Raw genomic sequence first — 18,456 nt, forward strand, 5'->3', positions numbered from 1 at the left:
AGGCCAGGCTGATGACTTGACCACCTGATAAAGTCTGCCTGAATTGTTAGTGATATGAAAGAATACTTCTGTTCAAAGCAAATTCAAAAGCCAGATGCATTTAGTGTGGTGGAAATCCAACTCAGTTAAATGTGAACATAGAACATGGTTGAAATACAGCTTTTTTTAATGAGTATGTCTCGAGTAGTAAAAATGAGTGCAAATAAATTCAAAACTCGCCATGCCATTTGCTCCAACATTTAAAACATACTAAGTTGGGCATGTGTTTGGGCTGCTGTTTCACAGCCCATGATGTGTAGACAACGCACAACTTCCATGGTATAATGACTTGGAGATAGCAGGGTATTTCAGTTTAGTCATTAGGACTGAGACAAGTGAAAGCAGGTTAAAACCTCGGTCCACGGAGGGCGGATTCCCAACTCTGGGAAACCCACCTTCTCCCAGGCAACGATACCTTTACTGCCCCTGTTTCATAAAGACCCAGATCCCAGGCCTCAGTGTTGGGCCTAAGCCTGATTCATAACTATAAGAGATGATTTGGAAAGATATTCATAAATATATGAAAAATAACAAAGACACCTTTGTTGGTCATTAGGCAGGGCTCAAAACTTGGGAAACACTCCTCTAAAGTTGATCTGAATTGATATTTTTTGTGCTATCTTTTGTATAGCCATGATGTGCCATTTATAGACACTCTATTCAGGCAGGAAAGTTAGCATCCTAAAACTTTTGTGGTATCAAAGTTTTTTTAGGAAAAAAATCACAAATGAAGCCTTCTTATTACAGGAAAAGTTTAGTAAGTTTCTTAATGTGTTGCTGCTTTAGAACTAAAGTATCTAAATACTATGAACATTAATTAAGGTATTTTCTCAATTAATAAATTATGTTTTTATTTTTAAAGTAATATAAAATAGGATAGTAAAAAACAGAATTTCTTATGTTGGAATTATTCTATCAGTAAAGTACTTTTTTGTTTTCAATTTAGAATTGTTGTGTTAAATTTTCATATCACAAACTATGAAAGAGAGGCTTTTTTTTTCATTTCAAAACTAATTCAATTATTTTTATTTATAGCCCATGGAAGTCTATTACTATTGTACCTAGAATACTCATTAAGATAAATAGAATGTAACATTACACAACACAGTTTTTGAAAAGTTAAAGAAAATAAATTGAGCAAGTTGAAAGAACTGGAAAGACCAAGTAATAATGTCAAAACAATACAGTCACTTGTCACACTCTGGTTTGAGTCATTACTGACTTTCAAATTTACAAAAAAAAAAAAAAAAAACAGAAAAGGATGTTTCATAAGCTCTTCAGTGCTTTTCCAATGAAGAACATTTAACTTGGGAACAACAGGTGTTTGCAGCACTGTTATTATCTACCAAGAAAAACTCTCTGCTGGTTATGTTATAAAAAAAGATTTAAATAGTACAATATTTAAAATAGCACCTGATACATATAGGTATACATATATATATGTATATAGAGATATGTAGATATTGATATTACAATGACTCTGAATTATCTGTAATATAAAATTCAATTGTTCTCAAATTTTGACTTTGAGAAGCCAGATTGAACACTAATGGCTATATTTTTTACATATTGTGAACCAATTATCATATATATTATGTTTTTAGAATTTTCCCCATTATACTGTGATATCAGGATGCAGGGTTTCACGTGATCTGATGTTCAAATACAGACCTTCAAAAGACAATCCTGATGGGACGCATCAGGTCTGAAGGGAAAGCGGTGAGGCAGGTTGTGCTCATTATCTGGTGCGATGTCCACGTCACATGTCCTGTGTGTGTGCTGATTGGAGAAGGCTCTGCTGCTGGGGCCTCCTGGCAAATAAGGTGACTCCACCTTGTCTGGAGTCACTTGTCTCTTTGAGGACCCCTTATCTGTCCTGCATCCCCAAACCTAATATAGTGCCTAGCTCAGCAGCATTCAGTAAATGTTTTCCAGACTTGAATTTATTTGATGGTTCAATTTTTTTCTTAATTTTTGATAGTGAGTATAAACTTTGGAAGTTGATAGTGCTAGTATAAATACTTTGGCAGAAAACCAGTTGGGAGATTTTTGTTTCTATATGCTATCTCATGACAAATTAAAATGTATTTGATTTATTGTCAACTTTATAGCTCTTGGGAGAACCGGCAAGCTAATAGGAATAATGTTAAAACCAGAAATACCATTCTTTGCCTGCTTTCTTGAAAAACTACTTTTTAAAAATATATATACCAAAAGCATACCAAAGTACCTTACAAACTTTAAACTTTCAGCTCTCAGCCTGGCCTTGCTTGCAACAAACTGGCCAGGTCAAGCATCTTTGCCAAACTGAAGCACACTTTGTCATTTGTTCTCCTCACTCTCATTTTGGCTTTCTTTCCTTGGTGAACAGCAGTGGAAACTATGCCAAATGGCCAAATTTATTGAAGATAGAACCCACTCTTTTCAGCATTATTTTACTGAACATGGTATTAGTTAGTCAATGTCTGCAGTGAACCGAAGCATTATTCTTTCATATTAAAATGCAATATTTTTCCAAACAACTTGTTTCTGCAGTCAGGTGATCAAAGATAGAAACTAACTACTTTTCTTCACGTGTCCAAAGGATCAGGTGCTGCTTTCACAGGCACACAACCTGCTGCTGGAACACAGCTCGCGACTTCCAATTCTAAAACAGTAAGAGGTATATTAAAAAGGAAAGCAGCATCACAGCACAATTTTGGGATTTTTATAATACTCCATTATTTATATTAAAATACTATATAACATCAGAAATAGACTATATCCCAATTCAGAAAGAACTCCACTTCATCAAATATGAACCCTCTGAAGTTCTCTTATACAATAGAAGGTTAAGTGAACACATGATATTTATTTTTTAACATTGCAATTAAAGAGGTAATAATCGGCCCTGGCTGCTGTAGCTCAGTGGATTGAGCACAGGCCTGTGAACCACATGATCGCAGTTTGATTCCCAGTCAGGGCACAGGCCTGGGTTGCAGGCCAGTTCCCAGCAGGGGACTCATGAGAGGCAACCATACACTGATATTTCTCTCCTTCTCTCCTTCCCTTCCCTTCTAAAGATTAATAAATAAAATCTTTTAAAAAAAGGTAATAATCTCCACCCTGACTGGTGTGACTCAGTTGGTTGGGTATTGTCCAGCAAAGCAAAAGGACTCCAGTTAGATTCCTGGTCAGAGCACACACCTGAGTTGCTGGTTAGGTCCCCGGCCCCCTGGTTGGGGCGTGTACAAGAGGTAACAGATCAGTGTTTCTCTCCCCCCCTTTCTCTCTCCCTTCTCCTCTCTCTAGAAATAAATAAATAAAATCTTTTTAAAAAGAAAAGATGTAACAGTCTCCCATTACAACTTTTTCTTGCTGCAATGTCACAGTTGTAAAATACGAACTGGCAAACTAGTGACTTGAAAACATGAATACATTACCAACCATAGTGAGTAGTTTTCACGCCTTAGGGAAAATGGTGGCCAAATATTTTTCATTGTAAGACGTGCAGTGTAGCATTATTTAACCTGTTCCAGGTTAGGCAGTTGGGCTCTGGGACACCTTGACTAATTATCCTGCTTTCAAAGCAAAAGGAAAAACTGAGATAATAGAGTAGAAAAAAGGCAGGTTCCCTGTTTCGAACCCTACAATATGTTTTCTACACATGGTCAGAGTTCAATTTCTAAACAAAGACTGATCTTGCTACAACCTTCTTTAAGACCCTTCCATGAATCCTCATCAATGTCAGGATAATGTAAAATCTTAAAAATTGGTCCCGAGGCCCAGAGTGTTCTGACCTATATTTACTACTGCAGCATCATCCTGGTACCTGCTCTTCCACTAGCTTGTAGTCCATTTTATTTCTCCTTTCAACCATCACCCCAGATTTCTTTTTCCCCAACCACCCCACCTACCCCCCATAACTCTTATTTATCCTCGAGTAAAACCTGCTCTGACATTCAAAACCTTTCCAAAAGGAATGATTAAACCCATATACCAAAGGAAATAAGCAATATTATAGGCCTCTAGAATTTTAAAGGACCTTGAATAGCAACCAGTTTGAAGATATCATTTTTCAGATGAAGAAATCAACAGTGTTCTGATAATCAGGAGATTCTGAAGATTACACAATTAATAGCAGAATTGGGTTTAGAGTCCAAGATTACTGATACTCATGAAATCAACTCTGTAAGTGAAACAAGTAGTAAAGAATTTGTTCAATTTTTTTCTCTAAAGATAAACTAAGATTGCTATTTCCTCCTCAAAAAATTAAAAATAGAATTACCATATGAGCCAATATTTTCACTTCTGAATATAAACCAAAAGCATGGAAAGAAGGGACTCAAAACAGATATTTCTATACCGTGTTCTTAGCAGCACAATAGCCAAAAAGTAAAAGCAGCCCAAGTTTTCATCAATAAATAAACAGATAAATAAAATGTGGTTTATACATACAACAGAATGTTATTCAGCCTAAAACATGAAATTCTGGCACGTGCTACAATAGGCATGAACTTGAAGATGTTGAGCTGAGTGAAATAAGCCACTCACAAAAGGACAAACACTGAATGACTCCACTTATATCAGGTAAATGGTTTCTAGGGGAAAAGGAAATCGGAAATTATTATTTAATAGATATAAAGTTTCTGTTTCAAGGGTGAAGAGTTCTGAAGATTGTCCTGGCTGCTGTGGCTCAGAGGATTGAGCACTGTCCTGAGAACCAAAGGGTTACTTATTGGATTCCCAGTCAGGGCACAGGCCTAGGTTGTGGGCCAGGTGCCCCGTGGGGGACACATGAGAGGCAACCCCACACTGATGTGTCTCTCCCTCTCTTTCTCCCTCCCTTCCCCTCTCTAAAAATAAATAAATAACATCTTTTTAAAAAGTTCTGGAGCTTGGTCACGATGATGGTCACACAACAATGCAAATACACGTATTGTAATGCCACAGAACCATACATTTAATCATGGTTAAAATCACAAATGTCATATTATGTGTATTTTACCACAATAAAATAGTTGTTGTTGCCCTCAGGCATCTACCAGGACAGTGTCAGATCGTGCCCTCTCTCCCTACCCTGACCCACAAAGGCATTCTTTTCTTTTTCTGTAATGTTTTTGGTTGATGCATAATCCTGGTTCTTAGCTTAATAACTGGGCTTTGAGCCAAGCTACCCACTTGTTACTGTTGTGTATTCAACACAGCAACAACCTAACTCTACAACTTCCTTGCAGGACTTCCCTTTGCTGACCCCATTGTGAGTTGCCTTATGAAAGAGAGGTCAAGAGAGGCCGGCATGCTAAAGGACAGGGGCTGGAAAAGTGGGTCTGAACTCAAAGTGTCCACACCAAATTGGTTTCCCAGTTCCCATTTCTTTTCTCTTTGTACTATTTTTGGGGTGTGGGATGTGACCTTACGGTGAGTGTGAAAAACCTCAGGCTCAGAGGCAACAACCTCAACTAGTTCTTTCCCTTCTTTTTTGCTGATTTTCTGTACCTATAGACACTGATGTCAAGCTAGGTACATTGTAATTTAGCAGTATTAGGGGCACTCATATCGCTAGCTCAGGGCACCCAAGGTGTGGTGGAGGAGTTTCTAAAATACTCATGTTATAAAGATGCCATCTTCCCCATTCCCTCTGTCCCTGTGGAGGCTGAAATCTCATCCAGGGATTGAGTATGTGATTCAGTGAAGTTTAGTGGACTGTCCTCTTCCCATCGGCCCTGGTCCGCGTGGAGAAATGGCAGGGTGGCGGTGGTGGGAGGTTATGAGCTAAATTTTTTGAGACCTCTTAATGTCTGTGTTGCTTTTGAATAACTCTTTTTGAATTTGAATTTTATCATCATATTAATATTATATATTTGATAAGTTTTTACCTTTCCTTTTTAAAATTGATTGCTAAGAAACTCAAGGTCAAAATTATAAATCAACTCTAGAAGAGTACATAGGATCTCATTGTATATACTTTGGATACTAATCTTGGCCTTAATTTTACCTTATATCTTTCTTAATAGTGTCCTCTCTCAATAGATAGATTGATTGGTAGAAAGCTAGATAGCTAGATAGATATAGATATTTACATACTTAGTTATAGTTATCCTGCCTCTACTCAGAAAGCTCTTGGAATGAAGATTTGTGTGTGTATAGATGTAGGTAGGTAGGTAGGTAGACAGACAAACACATCTCTATTCTAAAACCTTTTTGAATAGAGGCAGGATAACTATGACTAAATAAATGTCCATATTCTTTTTTATGCGTTGTGTTATAAACAACTGTTGGTATAGGCCTTCGTAAGAATAAAAACCTAAATTTTGGACATTTCACAACCATGATTTCATTGAACGCTCACAAAACCTGAAGAAGTAAGCAGGACTGGTGATCTTTACATTTCACAGAGAAGGAAGTGGAGAAAGAGGTTGGACTGCCCAAGGCCACAAAAGCAGAGAACAAAGAACCTCCTGGGCTCACAGCTGTTGACACCAAGTCACAGTTCTAGGCTGTTGTTCTCACCCCCACCCTCATTTATTTTTCTGAAAATTATCCTCTCACCATCTGAACGCATTTGAGTAAATCTTTCAGGTACCAGCCTGGATTTTATAGCCCTCCCTTCAGTTTAGATAATTGACTGTTTTCTTTCTCCTATCAGATTCACTACCAGTATTTCTTCACTTTCCCAGGCCTCTTTACAACGTTGATACCAGAGAGAGTTATTCACTCCTTTCCCATTCCTGCAAAATATTCTTTGCATGATGTAATGAAACTGGCAGTGGGACTGGGGATTAATCCTTAACCAGCTGTGTGGCCATGAGCTGGCCACTTCGCTCTGCTATAGCTTCAGTTTTATCATCTGTAAAGTCTGGTGGATGGAGACGTCTGAGCTCCCTTTCCAATTCCTTCTGTGAACCGGAAGCTCAGACTGGGCTACTTTCACTTCAGTCTAGATACAGATTTCCTTTCTTTGGTCATCCTAGCAGCTCAGTTGTGTGATATTATCTTTGGTCTTCAGGAACTTCTGCAGTTTGTTGCGGTGTGTGTCCAAGATGAGAAGAATGGGTCTGGAGGTGGGGGAAACGGGGACTTTTCAATGGTGTAAAGTTTCAGCTATGCTAGATGAATACATTCTAGAGCCCTGCTGTACAACATAGTGCCTAGAGTTAACAATACAGTATTGTGCCCTTCGAGATTCGGTGAGAGGGCAGATCTCATGTTAAGTGTTCTTACCACAGTCAAAAGCCTGGGGTGGGGGCCAGAGAGAAGCTCAAAGGAAACTCTGGGAGGTGTTGGATGTATCTATTATGGTGAGAGTGTGGTTATGGTGCCATGAGTACTTGCATGTATCCAAACACATCAGGTTGTATACATTAAAAATGGGCAGCTCTCTGAATATCAGTTATACCTCAATAAGGCTGTTTCACAAAACTGATGGGTTCATGTATTTACACTTGACTCTCTATAGAGCAAGCTAACCATTAAAATGGCACATTAGCCCTGGCTGGTGTGGGTCAGTGGATTGAGCACCAGCCTGCGTATGGAGAGGTCACCAGTTCGTTTCCTGGTTGGGGCATGTGCCTGGGTTGCAGGCCAGGTCCCCCTATTGGCTTGGGGGCCTGCAAGAGGCAACAGATCAAATGCATCATATGTATCTCTCACACATGGAGGTTTCTCTCCCTCACTTTCTCCCTCCCTTCTTGTCTCTCTATAAATAAATAAATAAATAAATAAATAGTACTTTAAAAGATTTGAAGCCTGAACTCCTTTCTAAGCCAGACATCATAGCTAGAGCTTGGGACATTTCAGTCTCCTGAGCCTCAGTGTCCTCTGTGTGGTGAGTGTGACCATGCCTGACGCATCCATCCAGAAGGGAGGTTGAGGGTGTGACACGTGTGTAAGCTCTGTGAGAAGCAAACTCAATGCCCTCCTATTTACACTTAAAATTTCTTCTTACCGATAATGCCATGTCTTGCATCAGCCACACTCCTGGCCCGCTATTTCATCAGAGTACAAGGCTGGAAAAGGTAACCACTTGTTCGGCTGCCCTTTCACACATGAATTTACCAAACATCTACTGACGATTTACCATAGCATTTTCCTTATAGAAAGAAAAGGATGAAGGAAGTCACTGCACTCTCAAGGAGTTCATAGTCTAATAGACAAACATACAAATAAGTAACGGACAGACCACGTGAAGAAAGCTGTCCTAGCGACCAGAAGACTTTCGAAAGCACAGGAGGGACTGACCAATTCTGCCGGGGGAGTTGAGAAGTTGCATTCAACTGGTGCTTGGGAGAAAAAAAAGAGTGGAACACGGAGAAAACTTTAGGGACTTTGGGCAGAAGAAATCACCTAGACAAGGGAAGAGAGGGATGAACACATATGGTGTGTCCAGAAAATAATGGAAAGAGAAAAGTGACCTATTTAGTCTGGCTGGGATGAGAGAACAGCAGAGAGAAACTGGGCAGGAGGAGAGTCTGGAAAAGGAGACTGATAATAAAGTCAAATGTATCTTGTACCAAGTTGGGGAAAAATTCACAATTTTAGAGAAAGAACAATCCTAAGGTACCGGGAGATTGTCTTATAATCTTGATTTTAGTTATAGAAAAGGTGTAGTATAGCCTACTGCTCTATCAGGGACCTAAACACACAGTAGCCTGAGCTGAAGAAGATCAAGGCTGGAGAAGCAGCTCTGCCACATGAGATCATTCAGGGACCCAGGTTCCTCCCACGGGGCTGCTTTCTTTTCTCCTAGAAAATCACCCCAGTCTTTGTCATTAAAGTTTGGTCTCTCCCACAGCCTCACTGCAGCCTTCAAAAACGCCACAAGTGTATCATCAATTTCTTTTAAGAAAGTGACGTGGAAGTTGGACTCAACAACTCTGCTAGAGTTCTACTGAGTACCTAGTCACGTGGTGTCTTTCTGCAAGGGAGTTTGGAAAATGGGGGCACTATGCTGTGGACCCCTGTATCGAAGAATAGAGAGAACACATCTGTGGGGACAATACTCTGCCACAACTTGCTTATTTGGGAACCTCGTCAATTCCTGGATTTAAATTGCTTTCTATTACTTCCTTTATACCGACATGTTAGTCCTCTAACGCCAGTCTTGATTACTTAGGATGTACCAAGGCAAATCAAGAAAATGTAAAATATTTTTCTGTGTTCAATATTCAGCTTAGTTCACAAATTAAAATTTCAAAATTATTAGAAAGATGTTGCAGTTCTGAATTATGTTTTAACTCTGTAAGACTCTGATAGTCTCGTCTCCGTATCGATGCCCTGCCAGAGGATTCAGCTTTTATTTGGGTCAACGAAGCAGAATTGCTGGAAAAGCCTATTATTTTTAAGGCATAAGCCAGCCTAACTAAGAAACATGAGGCTCTCAGTGGGGTTAGCAGCCAAAAGTCACCTTATTAGATGCGTGCCTAGTTTTCAGTGGCATGGGGGGGTGAAGTTACTGGAATGCAGATTCGTGCAGGGGGAAGAGGCGATACAAAGACTCAATCTATGTGAGCTCTCGTTACTGGTATTATTTTAAAATCAGGTTTAAGGGTATAGAGTGGCAATTTGGGGAGTAAGGAGGGACTTTCACTAACAGGTCTTATTATGCTTTTTGTGGGTATTTGGACTTTAAGCAGAGCCTGGAAAAACTCCTAAATTGTCCCTATTGATCCAAATCCCTAAAAACTCCTGCGTACAGTGGCTCTCTTACATTCTTCCATCTCTCCCCCGCTCTCGTCTTCCCTTCCTTTCTCTCTCTGGCCCATTCAATCCTGCTGTGTTGTTCAGGACTTCATTTTCTCTCCCTACTTTCTAACGAGTCTCTTTGCTTCCATTGCTAGAATAATCTTTCTAATTTGCAAATCTTACTTTGTATATATTTTGGTTAAACACATTTCTCAAGTGAAAGTTTCAATAGCTCACAAGGCTCTCTACCATCTTGCCTCAGCCTGCCTTTTCAACTTCATCTCTAGTTACTGTACTGCAAGCTAATACTAACTGGAGCAACCAGCCACAACCAAATATGTCCTCATTCTCAGGCCCACTGCATACAGTGACATCACTGTGCTTTCCTGAGCAGGAATGCCCTGCCCCTCCCTTGTCCACCTGACAAATGCATACTTCTAGACCAACATGAATGTCATTTCCACTTTTTTAGCATTCTATGACTCTATCTGTACAACCAGGAAAAATCGGTCATTCTATGATCTTTATTCATGTTGACATTTATGCATATCTAAGTTGGATATGGCACTTATCACATTATTATTTACCTTTGTTTCTTATCTCCCCCACTGGACTGAAAGCTTCTTAGAGTCAGGGATAATGTCTAGTTGTCTTTATCCCCAGCTTTTAGCACACTCAATGTGACTAGAACATGAGTACTATTATTACAGCTATTGTATATTAAACACACATAATGTACTAGGTAATTTACATGTTATCTATCTCCCATTTTCTAGCTGAGGAATCTAAAGCTTATAGGAGTTAAATAAATAGTAGGCCCAACATTCATAGCCAAGTTGAACTCCAAAGCTTATATTGCTTCATTGTTTTTTTAGAGGAAGATATAAAAGGTCACTTTGGAAATGGTGCTAACTTACCACATTAAACTGAGTTAATAAACTACAGACAAAGCAGGCAAAACTCACTATTACCACCTAGAGACAAGGCCTACCTAGCTTAGCACTGGGGCTTATTCAGACCAAGGCATCTACAGAGCAAAGCAAAAGAAGTTGATATCTCTTGTGCATTTCAAAGACTCTCAGACCTTGATAAAACAGTCCTCCATTCTCACAATAGGTCCATGTCCTATTTCTCAGGTGTTATGTAACCATCTCAAGGTCACAAAGCCTATGACCAGTTGAACTAGGCCTAGAACGTTTTTGGTTCCTTAATTTTTTTCTTTTTACTTAAGCCACTATATTCCATCAACTGTATTTCTAGGGTAAAAGTAGTATATCAAGTGGAAATGAATGCTCAGTGGAGGCCAGAATTAAATGCCACTGGCTTTCTGGAACAAGGCAATAGCTGAATCTATAATGGGTAGACCAAAAGAGCAAAGCTGGTCTAATACCAAGGGCAGCCACAGCGCCCCACCTCTCAGTAATGCTACATCCATCCATTAGCTAGTTGTACAGTGCAAGCCCAGAGCCAAAATTGTGGTTCAGTATAAAACAGGAGGCTTCTCTAACCTCTAATTTAACTGTGCAAGGTCCTGTTATTAATTAATTAGATGCCTTCACAAATCAGACAACGGCCAGGCTGCACCCTATTCATCTTCACTTGCTATTGGATAATTTTCATCGAGTGAGCTAAGCACACATATTCTTGTAACTCAATTATTCAGCAAAACGTCCTAAACTACTTAACTACTGAAAAGCAAACATATTTTTTAAAATGCAATAGACTGCTTGTGATGCTTTCCATTTAAAGGGGCACTCCTCATTAGAGGTTCCCCCCTACCAACCACTGCACCAACTTGTTGTTTAAAACAAATACATAAAAGGTTAACATTGAAATATCCAGATCACATGGTCTTATACAGCCCGGGTTAATGAAATAAGATGAATCAGTGAGATGAAGTACGCAATGTTCCAATAACTATCTTAAACACACACACACACACACACACACAACCTTTTAAATCTTAGAGCCTCTTTTGGGGGATGGGAGGTGATGGGTTGCATTAAACTTTGTGGAGCACAGGTTTTGCAGGGATATTAACCAACTAGAAGATTGGTAATTACATTAGAATTTCATTGCATTTCCCCTTTTAGGAAACAGCTTTATTCTTGAGGGAACCCACCTAACAATTTTATGTTCAGTCATCTGCAGAGAATAGAGCCAATACGTTTTCCTTTCTGAACCTGGAGGAGAAGCTTTGTTTCACTGTAACTTCTCTGTGACATTTTGCACTCTCTTGATTTAATAATGTACCAAAGAGGATCTTTAACTCTTGGTTTACACTAGTGGAAATAAAGGTTAAATCTCTCACTAACCATCATGAACTAGCCTAGTAACTCATGAAAGGGTACGGAAAAAGAAACGGAAAAAGCAGGTGTACAGACTTAATTAAAACGTGCAAAGCCCGCACAACCTCAGGTAAAGATACTAGATCCTCACATCTCCCTAGTACCGGCTGCGAGGTCCGCAATCAGAGGAACTTCTACTGCGCCAAAAACACGATCCAGAGAGCCAGGCCTAGTAACACTGGAGCTTTTCTTCGGAACAGTGTCCCGACCGGAGCTTGCGCTGAATGCCGGGGCTCCTATTGGCCACGCGCCGTAGGGGAGGAGGAGACTGGCGGGGAAAGAGAAGGGAGGAGGGGAGAAGGGGGCAAGGCCTTTCCCTGCCCCCTCCCGGCCCCCTCCCCAGGCAGCCGCCAGCGCCTCGTGTGTGGTTACTATGCAAATTGCAGCGATTGCGGAAATAAACAAGGGCGTAGGGAGAGAAGAGAGGGACTGCGAATCCATTGCAACTTCTGCAAAGTCTCGTACAATCCAAAGCACACAAGGCAAAAGCAGAGAGAATCTGAGAACCAGCCAGCCCGGGTTGGATCGCTTTCAAAAGAGGAGAGAGAGAGACAGTGAGAGAGGCAGAGAGCGTGCATTGCAATTGCAAAAGCCTTCTGATTTGGAGTTAAAAAAAAAAAATCTCCAAGAAGCCTGCAATTGGCCAACAGCTTTTAAAAAAACCTCTTCCGGGTTTTCAACGGTTCCAAGTTTATTTAGATTTCTTTTAATGCAAAAAAAAAGGACACAACAAATGAAGCAATTCGCCTGAACATTTTAAAGTTTCTCACGTACTCTTTTTACATTGCAATGGTACGTGGTACATCTTAAACTTTCTATTTTGCGTTTATACGGATATGCGTTTTATAAACAACAATAATGGTAGAATGATTTTGTTTAATGGCTAAGAGTTTAAAATTTCTCTAGCTTGCATATGCATTTAAGCGGTTGCTGGGTAAATGTCTATTGTGATGGTTTTGTTTCAAAAGATGTAGATTTGTAAATGGCTTTATTTTTTTCTGCGTGCATCAGAGACCGGGTTTCTTTTCTTTTTTTTTCCCCCCAGATTTGAAAAAATTGCTGAGCTTGACAGATTTTTTTTCCTACTAGCGCTTGCTCGGTTCCAGAAAGGGGGGGGGGGGGGAATCCTGTACGTGCTCTGTTCTGTAAAAAGACGTCTGGCCTCAGCAGTCAACCTAACCCGAAAAGAAATGTCTGGTGGACCTTGAGAATAATTGACGATTCGATCCTCTAATCAATGGGACAATATGGGAGATTGACAAAAGCTTTATCCAATCATGAGGGAGCTTGGGTGTACAATGATTCGCAATAGCCAGGAGGGGCGGGGCAGAGAAGATCTGAAGTTCTCTGCGGCTTTGAAGGGGATGGTGTGGTTCAAGCTGTCAAGCTACAAGCTTCTTCCGGATTTAGCAGGCACAATAGGATAGAGTTTTCAAGTTTAAGAAGGGGGAAGAAAAGCTGATTGGGGGATTTTTGCATGAATCTTATGCCTTCTTCACTGTCTTTTTGGAAAAGTTAGAAAAATGCTGCTAGAGAAATATTTAACTTTGCATTAATTATTATTTTTTAAATTCAGAGAAGTTAACTGCTGTGGAAGGTGAGGTTCAACTTTTTAAAATGTGTGACTTAAAAACTTCCCTAAACTATGGGACTGTAGTAAGCTTTGGGAAGTAATATATTGCATACTCAGCATTACAGAACTTCTCGCTCTGATTAGCCTAGAAGCTTTGGCTTTTCGAGTACTTAGAAGGTATAGGCAAGACTCTCTCAAACTCTAAGCAACAGTTTTAAAAGAGAATGTTGCACAAGCTGACTGACAGCTGTTTTTTTTTTTTTAACTTTTAAAAGGAAGAGGGAGAAAAGGTGTTTTCTTGAGGGTTTTATTTGTTGTTGTTGTTTCTGTTTCAGTATATGGTCAGTAGCAAATGGGATGTTAAGACTGGCCCACTTCACATTTCTTATTGTTACGACAGCAGCCCCTGTGGAGGGTATGTGTGGAAGACTGCTAACTGGCTAGTTCTTAGATGGAATCTAGCCTCTTGGACAAGTCTTTGACACCAATCCAGTGGAAACCAACTGCAGTAGCTTATCTTGGAGACAGTAACTGGCAGTCTCTGACTAAAATATATCCAACTCTTCCTTCCCCCTGAGCAGGGTAGACACCCAATTCTGTTGGGAAGTGAGTGAAAAATAATATGGGCTCTTTCCCATCTTTGTATTAAATTCCCACTGAACAATTTTCCAAGGCTTTAGGCCTTCTAATCAACTCTGGTTTGGAAATTTGATGTAAGAATCCACTTGGATGCTCAGTTCAGCAACATGATTCAATTTAGGAATATAACCATTTAAGAGAAATTGGCATACAAATGACCAGCAGGTTACAAAAAACTAGAGAAGAAAAATGTTTGAAAATGCTAGTGATAAAGTTAGTCTCAGTAAGAACTACAGTTAATGACATTGTCACTTAATGAACCCCAGTTTTACTGTTTTGGGCATTAAAATCTAAATCATATTAATAAGATCTTCCTATAAAGTAACCTCTAAAATGAGAGGTATTCAAGATGTACATATATGCGAAACCTTATTGACGTAATTTATATATCTAAGAGGATTTCACTAAAACTGGCAAGGTAACATTTCTGCAAATGAAACACAGTAAATGCAAGGCTGGGCTCTGTGCCAGGAAGAATATGGATAGCCAAGAGCACCGCAGGAGCCTCCTTTGCGCAGAGACAATCCCATTTCAAGGCAGTCTCCCAACACTTGCAAAATAAATGATTGGAGTGGTTGTTTCCAATAATGGGTTTATCCTTCCTAACAGTGGATCATTTATATGACTGCAGTAAACTAGTTTTCCTACTTCACCTGTTTCCTGTACTGTTCTCTACTATCTTTTCCTTCTTTCTTTCCTCTGTCCCTGCTCTCTCTCTCTCTCTATCTCTCTCTCTCTCTCTCCCTTTCTCTCTCTCTCTCTCTCTCTCTCTCAAGTGCCTTAGTATCTTTGTGAACTCTGGACAAGGATTTACTTTTGCAACTTGGGAAGAGGGGAGAGAGTTGGAAATGTTTTTTTTTTACCCCCAGTCTGCCTTTTGAGAAACATCTGCTTCTTTGTGTGTGTATTTAAATTTATGCCTGTTGGAGAGAAAGTTACCAGAAGCCTTTTTGTAACTGTAACTCTTCTACTGTATTTTTCTCAGTCGTGTTTCCAAAGGCTGTAGTTGGAACTGTGCTTTGTAGTGTTTCCCCCGCCTCCTCTCACCCTCCCAGCGCCCCCCACCCCGCCCGGGCCTCGCATCTTTGGCGGGGGAGGGAGCGGGAGCTGGCGGAGATAGGAGAGAGAGCAGGAGCGGATGTGAAGGGCTTTGGTGCTGAACTTGGATCCAGCCCTTGCCTAGAGGGCGCAAACAATCGTCCCACATCCAAAAGTCTTACTAAGGGCGCCAAAAGTTACTTAAGATAATATTGCTAACCGCAGAAAGCTGGAAATCGCGGGCACAACCACGATTCAACAAAAGAAGTTTTTTAAGTAGAAATATCAGCATTAAATTACTTTTCCCATTTTTTTTTCAGCCGGGGAGACGTGCCAGTCCTTTTTTCTTTTTAAAACATTTTCTTTCTTTCTTTCTTTCTTTTTTTATTCAATTAAAAGAACAATCTTTGCTATTTTGGATTGAGGCAGATGTGAAGTCTATCTTTTAATACACAAAAAGAAAGATTTTAATCTGCACTGGAAGACAGCTTCCCAGAGTGCACTTGAACAATAACTTCTCATTGTGCCTCAGTTACGTGTTGGGACCGTCAGCCAGAAACTTCTATCGAGGAAACTTGGAGCGTGTTGAAGTTATAGATCCCAGCAGAGGTTTTCGTGCCCAGGGATTTTGTCTCTGTAACTCGGCTTAGCTTTTAGGATATTTTTCCCTTACTGAAATCCAAGAGGAACCAAGAAAAAGAAGTTGTTTAGTTTGAACAAATGGGACCCTCTCATTAAAGGTTTAAGTCATTCTTCCCCTTCACTTCTTAATAAATAATCTGAGCGATATCCAAGGGTATTTAGAATCTGGGAGTGTGAAAATGGTCTCTTGAACATTCAGGAATTGTTTTAGCAATAAAGTACTGGAGAACAAACATAAAATAACTTTAGACAGTTGCAGAATATTTCAGGGGCTTTTATTTTGCTTTCCCCAGTACCATATTTGTCTCCCCTTATTTGAAAAAGAAGGGTACGTTTCTGAATGAATGTGACCTTTTACACCTCACCTGACCCTCACCTGCAGAGTGGGTATTACTACAGGAATTCCCTCTTTTCAGAGGCTGTCTAAGCTATGTAACCTCTAGCAAGGTGCATATTCCCCTGTCTGTGTGCTAGTGTCTTTCAACATGATACACTCGTTTTTCCTTTTGGAATTTTGAGGATTTGCAGCGGGCTGCAAACTAGAATGAGGGAGATGAGGGGGAAGAGATGGGATGGGGGTTTGGATGGAGGTATAGTCCACAACCCCCGCCCCCCAGCAGGGAGGAGAGCCTAGAGAGAAAATATGAGGTTTAAAAAAAAAACTGGAAAAGCAGGCTTATTGGCAACTGGCCAAACCCTAAAAACCACCCCCCTTTTCTGCCAAAACAATACTTTAGCAAACCTAAAATAATTGCAGGAAGCTCTTTTCCATTTTAAGAACTATTACCTGGGGGAGGGAAAAAGAGGGGATTCTTAAAAGGCACCATTCCAGAGGTGTCCCAGGCCCAGGGGCGGCGGTGATAGACTGTGTCTAGTTGTGGGCACGCGGTGGTGGACCAGAATCTCTCCTTCCGAGGGGGCATCCCTTTAACATGTTTTTTCCTAAAAAGAAAAAGATGTCACAGCTAAACCACTGTTGTTTCTGAACGTGCTAGAACTTTTTCTATGGCGTCTGTGTTCAAACCCACTAGTTTTTACAGTCCTGGGAGGGAACGCGTTCATTTAATCTCCGCCTCCCTTTCTCCAGATAACCCCCACCCCCCAAATCCGGTGAATCTTGTGTGTGAAAATTTTCTCCACCACCCCCGCTCCTGAATGCCACCAGACTGAAGCTGCACAAAGTTTGCAGGATTTTGTGCATAATTTACCTCTGCCGACGATCTATTCTATTCCCACAGAAAGCTCCGCTGGGGAGATTACAATGCTTTTGAGTCGTACCGCATTTTAGAGGGAAAGAAAAAGTTACCTAGGAGGTCCGATTTTTTTAAAAATTTGCATACATGCAAATCGTCCCGCGGGCCTTGTCCCAGCTTCTCTCCTTGTCCACGCCGCGAACCTGGGGGTACCGGGCCACCTGGCAAAGTTGCCCAAGTCCTCCCCCGAGGTCCGCGAAGGTCTGCGGCGGGAGTTGGGGGATGGGGATGAGGAAAAGTAGTTTTGTTTGCTTAAGCACATCCTGTGGCAGCCTATAGCTGCCCGGGAGGACAGACTGTAACTGCTTCTCACTGCGTTACCCAGTAATGCGCTGAGCGGGGACGGAGGGGGGGCGCGGGGGGGCCGTGGGACGCGAGAGCCAGCGAGCCAAGGAGCGGGAGAGGGAGCGAGCCGGCGAGCGCGAGCGGCCGTGGAGCCTCGGACCGGGCTGGCCGCGCGGCGCCGCAGCCGCCCCCTCCCCCACGCACCCCCCCGCCCCCGGCGGCGGCGCGAGCGGGCGGCGGCAGTGCGGTGCGGTGCAGAGCGGAGGCTGAGGCGGCGCGCGGGCAGCTCGCGGCACCCGGCCGGGCGGGCGCGGGGGCGGGAAAGGGTGCGCTATGCCTTTAACGCCCGCGTACAGTAGGCATGTATAGTGGAGTGTAGGGAAACTCTAGGCGGGGTTAAAGTTCAGCCCATGGAGCGGCAATAGCGCTGGCTGGCTGCAGTTGAGCCGACTTGGAAATGTGAACGCAAGAAGCAGGCTTGATTTTTTTTTCTCCCCCCTTTTCTCTCTTTCCTCCTTTCTCCCTTTTTCTCCCTTCTCACCCGCACTCACGCACACCTCCAAACCGCACACCCAGACGCACACGCACACCCCAGCGCCCGGCAGTTATGTATTCTCCGCTCTGTCTCACCCAGGTAAGCAGCTGCTTGGATGCGGAGGGGCTGGGGGGCTGGGCCGGCGGGGGCCGAGCAGGGGCCGGGCCGGGGGTGCGGGGACCGTCGCGCCGGCCGGGCCCGGGCATGTGTCTTGGTGTGTGCCCGTGTCTGCGTGTGTGTGTGCGCGTGTGCTTGTGTTGGGGGGGGCGGAATACAGCTTTAAGAAAGTAACTTTGTTTCCATGCGGGTGCATTCCTCTTGCACGCCATTTGTGTGGGCACATGGCTAATGGCGCCCTCTTATTAATGCGTTAATTAATATCGGGGCGATGGACTGCGGAACGGCGCTGTTTTCGGACGCCCCGCACGTGTTTCAGCGGGT

The 18,456-nt window shown here is 41.8% G+C and overlaps 1 protein-coding gene and 1 long non-coding RNA gene across 6 annotated transcripts in view; one reads left to right on the plus strand and one right to left on the minus strand.

The window, feature by feature from the left end:
- Positions 1-1,082: 1,082 nt before the first annotated feature.
- LOC119042485 (uncharacterized) lies at positions 1,083-17,576 on the minus strand. The gene is made up of 4 exons (XR_005081234.2): positions 17,283-17,576; positions 16,730-16,884; positions 3,466-3,596; positions 1,083-2,686 (listed from the first exon to the last, which is right to left on the minus strand). It is a non-coding gene; the product is annotated as an uncharacterized LOC119042485 (long non-coding RNA).
- NFIA (nuclear factor I A) overlaps positions 12,747-18,456 on the plus strand; it is a 369,636-nt gene continuing 363,926 nt past the window's right edge. For 2 of the 5 annotated variants that reach the window (XM_037136215.2, XM_037136217.2), the window contains exon 1: positions 17,580-18,114. In XM_037136215.2, coding sequence (XP_036992110.1) covers positions 18,088-18,114 — 27 coding nt within the window. In that variant the 5' untranslated portion in view covers positions 17,580-18,087. Of the gene's footprint in view, positions 12,843-17,575; positions 18,115-18,456 lie in introns of those variants that run through there. The other 3 variants (XM_037136211.2, XM_053655552.1, XM_037136214.2) reach the window with 3 other exon arrangements.

The sequence above is a fragment of the Artibeus jamaicensis genome, unplaced genomic scaffold (genome assembly GCF_021234435.1).
Source record: "Artibeus jamaicensis isolate MK-2021 breed Jamaican fruit bat unplaced genomic scaffold, CSHL_Jam_final scaffold_1019, whole genome shotgun sequence".
NCBI lineage: Eukaryota > Metazoa > Chordata > Mammalia > Chiroptera > Phyllostomidae > Artibeus > Artibeus jamaicensis.